The following is a 6,672-nucleotide window of genomic DNA, read 5'->3' on the forward strand; positions in this document are numbered from 1 at the left end:
GACTGCTGGGGCCATGACCGTAGAGAGAGCCACATAATAAAGAGCCGGCAGCCCTGACAAGAAGGCCAGACACTTGTGCCGTAAAGTTGTCTCCAGTTTCTCAATGGCTCCCTCGGACAGGGCTCAGGGCAGCTTAGGATGTTCAATGACAGCATCTGGTGAGGTTTGTTGCTGCTGATCAAGGGCCATTGGCATCCAGGGTATAATTTTCTGTTGTAGGTCCGGGTCACTTGCTGCCTGTAGCTCCAGGGGCTTGCTTTCTGGGATGCAGGTGAAGGGAGCCACTTCCAGGCCCCCAGGAATTATGCACTCCCAAGAGCTATATACACAGGCAGGGACGTTGCCCTGGTGAATCTGCCCACATTTGGAGTCAATATGACTCTGCAATGTTGCCTCGGCCTGGTCAAACAAGTGTGCCATGGGGACTGTCACTGGGTCCACAATGGGTGAGAATGGGTCATCAGCCCCAGCGGCCTCCAGAGATGTAGGCCAGGGGACATTCACACTGTCTAGGGATGTGCTGCTCCGGGACATAGTCTGCTGGTTAGTGGGGGACAGGAGCAATTGAATGGACTGTTGGATCTTCTGCGGCAGGCCCCAGCGGTGGTGAACCAACTGTCTCTGGAGGTGGAATTCCAGCTGCGTCCTGGCATGCTGCCGCGGGAAGAGTAGCTCTCTCGTGAGGACTGAGATGGGATACCCTGGCCAGGAAGTTTTCACAGTCTCAGAAGACTGGGCTTTGTCACAGGGCTTATACTGCACAGGGCTCTGGGTGTGTTCATCTCTCTGGGAAACATCTGGCCAGTCCAACTGAAGCTGGAGCTGCCTCTGCAGCAGGTGCCACTCCAAGGCTTCACACTCATCCAGGGTCAGAATGGGACACTGATCTGAGCTTGTTGGTGGTCAGATGGAGCAACCCAATTCTGAGAAGACAGAAAAGAGGGTGGAGCTGACTGGGGTGGAGTTTTAGGCAGCAGAGGGAGGAAGGAGAGTTCCTTGAAGAGAAAAGGATCCTTCAAGCGGGGCCTGGACATGCTCTCATTCATGGAGAGGCCTTGAGAACCCAAGAAGGCGTCAACCAGGGACTCACTGTGCAGAGAAGGAAGACCACAGAATAGCTGGCTATAGTTCGGCTGCACATGGCCCACTGAGTCATTAGCCTGTTACCCAGGCATTAGATAAAGGCCACTTAATTCTTTAAGGGCCGAAGAGGGCAAGGCAAGAGCCACATGGTTTGGGGTTTGCCGGTAGCAGTGTATTTGTTCTGGGTCCATAGTGGACCATTCAGAAACCCAGAAGGCCTGGGTAGGCTGGCCAGCCATACATGGACCCCAGTTCTGGTATGAAATGGTCCCAAATCTCTCAACAGAGAACTGAGAAGTATCATTCTGAATGAAAGAAACTGGTTGGTTATATACAGTTGGTAAAATAATGGTGGATTTGGCATAAGCTGCCTCAGAGACTCTTCCACACGTCTGGGGAGCCCCCACCTCTGGAAATGCATCTATTTTCTTACATGTACCTCAAGAAGCCTCAGGACTTCAGGACTCAGGAACGGCAGGTGGGCAGGGAGGACAGTGACCATCTGCAAGGCCACAGGATGTGTCAGGGTAGTAATTTCTCGGTTCAGGGTCAGCAGAGAGACCTGGGAATTTAAGGGCTGCTGGCCTTGGTTCCCACAGACAAGGTTGAGGTTGCTCTGCAGCTTCACTGAAACCCTAGGTTCCTCAATCCTTGAAGAAAACATAGTCTCTGGGCCCGTGGGCACCTCTGGCACTTGAAATCCCTGCCTTAGCATGAGGTGTTCAGCCCAGAAATCATGGATGCTGGCTGCACCAGCTGACTGGGCAGCTGACTGGGTTAAGGATTCCTGTGACACTGTGAGGGTTGCAGATGGAAGTGAAAGGTCTTTGGAGTGTGGGCCATGCTCCAGACTCTGTTCAAAAGACACATTAGACGTGGACAAAACCTCTAGGCAAGAGGAGCCCTGCAATGTCCCCGAAGTAGGGGTGGTCAGGGTGTTCTCACCCGATAGCAACTGCTGAATCTCCAGAGCCACAGCGTTGCAGGTCTGGCAGCAGGGATCTGCACACAGGAGCCGCCGCACGCTCCCCCCCGAGGAAGCCAGCCCTGGCTGGGAAGGGAAACATGGCAACCGTTTGTTGCTGATGGAATGACATCTGCCTCTTTTCAAGTGTGTGGCCTGGAGATTGACACTGCCCCCTTAGCCCTGTAAACTCTGAGGCCTGCACCCACTGGGTGTTTACTCATCTACTTTTCTTCCTAGGGAAATGTCATTTGGCAAGTTATGCTGTGCTGGGCTGAGAGCCTGGGGCTGGTTGGGCAAGGCCTCAGGCAACTGAAGGGAACGCAGGGCCTTGAGAGCCTGGGAGGTGGCTGAGTTCTCTGCTGACCTGTGCTGAGAAGCTGAACTAGGAGAAGGCAGCCAGGCAGATGGGGGAGCCAATGGTTAGCTGATGGCGCAGCACCAGGAACATCACCAGATAGAACCTGGAGTCAGCCTCGTTTGGGGCTACGGAGGTCCTTGTGGGAACTCTGCATTCTGGGGATTACAGGGCATACACAACATCTCTTGGAAGCCAATCCCTATTCTCTAGAGATCTTAAGAGGGGGATAATATGACAAGCTCCTGCCTGAGGGCTGTCCCAGGAACTGGTCTCCCTGAAGACAAAATCAGAGGAGGTATGTCAGCAGGGTCCAGGGGTCTGCCCTTGAAAGGGTCTAGCTGTAAAGAGACTACGAAAATGATGACTGATTTATGCACTTAATTATCTATCCTCCTAACTTGTCTTGTGGTTGAGTGAAAACCCATGTAGTTTTAAATCCTGCACTAGTCAAATCCTGGATTCCAGGACCTTTGTGAGCCTAGCCCAGGGCAGAACTGCAGGACTCCTCTTTCCTGAGACGTCTGATCCCAACCTCTCCTCAGGGAACCCTCAACCAGTGTCCGGGCTCCACTGTGTCTGGCTACCTCCCGGCCATTATGCTCCTCCCCAACCCTGCCCCCGGCCAAGCGGAGACATGATCACAGGCCAGGCTGGGCGTTGGGAGACTGCAAAGAGCAAGTGATCACCTTCTCATGACAGAGAGCAGCTCCCATGGCTTCTCAGCTTCTTCCCGGGAAAGTCTCCTAGCTGAGAAACCAGGAGACAGGGTTACATGGAACGGGAGACGATTCAGGGACACCCTACAGGAAGCTGGAGACCTCTGAATGACAGGAGACTGCAAACCCCAACAGCCAGTGCTCTGAGGCACGTCTGACTACAACTTAACCAGCTATGATGTGCTCTCCTGGACCTAATCTCCTTTGACCTTCACAACCACACTGTGAGTGAGACAGCAGCATCATGCCCATTTTATGGATAACAAGACTGAGAGCTGAAGTGACGTCCACTGGGTCATAAAACTAGTAAATGACACAGTTAAGGACAGTGCCCTACTTCCTCTTCACTCCCAGGGGTAAGGTGGAGAATTCTGGAACATTCCTAGGCTCTGATTTCCCACCCAAAAAAGTCTTCTGGGAGAATTTGTCAACTTGGGGAATTGGGCTTTCAGTGGTTACAGCACCTGGTGCCTGGCACCAGGGGTCATTGAGGGACAGGGTTCATGGGAGCCTCACCCACAGTAGAGAGAAGTCAGAGCAGAGACTGGGACCTTACCTCTTGATGCTGCATCTCTAGCCCTTTGTCTGACTTTTCGGGGACGCTTAAAGACAGAAGAGTTAGAGTATGAAGTTGGGACACCATTTTCTTTTTCATGTCCAAACTGAGACAAAGCTAATATAGAGTTCCCAATCCCTTGTAATTTATCTGTATTTTATTTACTTTCCTAACTTTCCATACTCTATTTTTTCATCTCAATATTTCTCTTCTCTTCTTACTTCTGATTCATTTTGAGGTTCTTTCATCCTCAATACCTCCCATTTTTTTCCTAAGAGAAGTTGTGTATCAGGCTTATGATGAAACAAGAGAAAGTGTGGAACAGAATAAAAGGTGTGTAGGTCTAATAATCAAAGGACTTCAATTTACAAATGCCTTAATGGACTACAAACTAGAAAAATCTCCCATAATGGGAGGTCTTCTAAGATCCAGTGAGGCACATTCCACTTCATCCAAGTCTCAACCCAAGTCAGAGAGAGACGTTCTTGATTTTTCAATTAGAATACACTGCAGGGATAGCCTGGTAAGAAATTATTTGTAGGCTCTGAGAAGGGAAATACCTTATAAGAGTAACTAATGGATGGTAAAAAAAAAAAAAAAAAATCAAGGGGAGGGAGGGGAAAAGGAAGGATAAAAGGAGAGACACTGAGAGCTTAAAAGCTTCTTATCTGAGGCTTAATTAGTTCAGTCCTGGTCACAGTGTTTCCCTACCTGGCAGCAGCTCCTTTTATGTTCCAATGTTAATCCATGGTAACTCTTTTTCACTTGCCAGACAATTAGGATAACAATGAAGATGGAGCCATAGGTATATAAGGGAAACCCCAAATCCCACAGAACAAAAGTCGGGCTCAACATGATCTAAACCTCATTAGCACGAGGAGACCAACCATCCCTATATGTAGGCATTCAGAGTCCTGGCGCCTAGTGACTTCCAATGCTACACTTTGTCGTCTCCGCCTCACAGACGACGGAACCAGGCCACCAGACTGCATCACAAAGCTCTCCTGTTTCACAAGGCAGCTGTGGTGTCAAAGACCTTTACCTGTCTAGAGAAGCGAATGTGGTGATTCCGTTTGTAGATGAGGGTGTCTGGTTGTCTGTAAGGACTGAAGCTGCCGCTCACAGTCAGTGTCTGTTCTCCCACTTTGTCTCCACTCTCCACACACTCCACCAGCCTGATGGCCAGAGTCTGGTTATGGCATGGAAATGGAGAGCTTTGATGTTACAGGCAGTGGATGATGGGAAATCAGAGGTGCATGAAGGGACCACGGCAAGGCCACGGTGGTAGCATCTTTAAATGACGTTGTGGGAGTCAGAAAGGAATGCCTCCCAGACTGTGTGGCCTCAAGCTTGCAGATGAGTGAGAAGAGACTGTAAACACTGCCTTCCATTGAGACTCACTAATGAGACTTCCTTACAGAGCTCTTTTTTTTTCCTTAGGCTTTTATTTATTTATTTATGAATTTTATTTTATTTATTTTTACAGCATATTTTTAAAAAATTTATTTATATTTATTTTTGGCTACGTTGGGTCTTCGTTGATGCTCGTGGGCTTTCTCTAGTTGCGGCGAGTGGGGGCTACTCTTCGTTGTGGTGTGCGGCTTCTCATTGTGGTGGCTTCTCTTGTTGCAGAGCACAGGCTCTAGGCGCGCAGTCTTCAGTTGTGGCACACGGGCTCAGTAGTTCTGGCGCACGGGCTTAGCTGCTCCACAGCATGTGGGATCTTCCCGGACCAGGGCTCGAACTCATGTCCCCTGCATTGGCAGGTGGATTCTTAACCACTATGCCACCAGGGAAGTCCAGCAGATTCTTATTAGTCATCAATTTTATACACATCTGTGTATACATGTCAATCCCAATCGCCCAATTCATCACACCACCTCCACCCCCACCCCCCGGCGGCTTTCCCTCGTTGGTGTCCATACAATTGTTCTCTACATCTGTGTTTCAATTTCTGCCCTGCAATCCGGTTCATCTGTACCATTTTTCTAGGTTCCACATATATGCGTTAACATACAATATTTCTTTTTCTCTTTCTGACTTACTTCACTCTGTATGACAGTCTCTAGATCCATCCACGTCTCAACAAAAGACTCAATTTCGTTCCTTTTCATGGCTGAGTAATATTCCATTGTATATATGTACCACCCCTTCTTTATCCATTCATCTGTCGATAGGCATTTAAGTTGATTCCATGACCTGGCTATTGTAAAGAGTGCTGCAATGAACATTGGGGTGCATGTGTCTTTTTGAATTATGGTTTTCTCTGGGTATATGCCCAGTAGTGGGACTGCTGGATCATATGGTAATTCTATTTTTAGTTTTTTAAGGAACCTCCATACTGTTCTCCATAGTGGCTGTATCAATGTACATTCCCACCAACAGTGCAAGAAGGTTTTCTTTTCTCCACACCCTCTCCAGCATTTGTTCTTTGTAGATTTTCTGATGATGCCCATTCTAACAGGTGTGAGGTGATGCCTCATTGTAGTTTTGATTTGCATTTCTCTAATAATTAGTGATGTTGAGCAGCTTTTCATGTGCTTCTTGGCCATCTCTATTTCTTCTTTGGAGAAATGTCTATTTAGGTCTTCTGCCCATTTTTGGATTTGGTTGTTTTTTTAATATTGAGCTGCATGAGCTGTTTATATATTTTGGAGACTAATCCTTTGTCTGCTGATTCGTTTGCAAAAATTTTCTCTCATTTTAAGGGTTGTCTTTTTGTCTTGTTTATGGTTTCCTTTGCTGTGCAAAAGCTTTTAAGTTTCATTAGGCCCCATTTGTTTATTTTTGTTTTTACTTCCATTACTCTAGGAGGTGGATCAAAAAAGATCTTGCTGTGATTTATGTCAAAGAGTGTTCTTCCTATGTTTTCCTCTAAGAAATTTATAGTGTCCGGTCTTACATTTACGTCTCTAATCTATTTTGAGTTTATTTTTGTGTATGGTGTTAGGGAGTGTTCTAATTTCATTCTTTTACATGTAGCTGTCCAGTT

General features: G+C 47.8%; 2 protein-coding genes across 2 annotated transcripts; both read right to left on the reverse strand.

Annotated features, from left to right (window-relative positions):
- Nucleotides 1-123: 123 nt before the first annotated feature.
- On the reverse strand, nt 124-534 carry LOC114485629 (putative protein FAM205B). The gene has a single exon (XM_028487419.2). It carries the CDS (start codon nt 532-534, stop codon nt 124-126), a length of 411 nt encoding a protein of 136 aa, XP_028343220.1.
- A 331-nt stretch (nt 535-865) lies between these two features.
- LOC112065482 (protein FAM205C-like) lies at nt 866-4,535 on the reverse strand. Its single transcript, XM_024126306.3, is given in 6 exon segments — nt 866-923; nt 2,029-2,118; nt 2,121-2,134; nt 3,095-3,155; nt 3,681-3,726; nt 4,392-4,535. Coding segments are annotated over 6 exon segments (375 nt in total). The 3' UTR covers nt 866-903.
- Nucleotides 4,536-6,672: the final 2,137 nt, after the last annotated feature.

Source organism: Physeter macrocephalus, unplaced genomic scaffold (assembly GCF_002837175.3).
Source record: "Physeter macrocephalus isolate SW-GA unplaced genomic scaffold, ASM283717v5 random_1951, whole genome shotgun sequence".
Classification (NCBI taxonomy): Eukaryota; Metazoa; Chordata; class Mammalia; order Artiodactyla; family Physeteridae; genus Physeter; species Physeter macrocephalus.

Bases quoted from the DNA above. Each gene is read 5' to 3' on its own strand.
- LOC114485629 (XM_028487419.2), bottom strand. From the start codon at position 534: ATGTCCCGGAGCAGCACATCCCTAGACAGTGTGAATGTCCCCTGGCCT.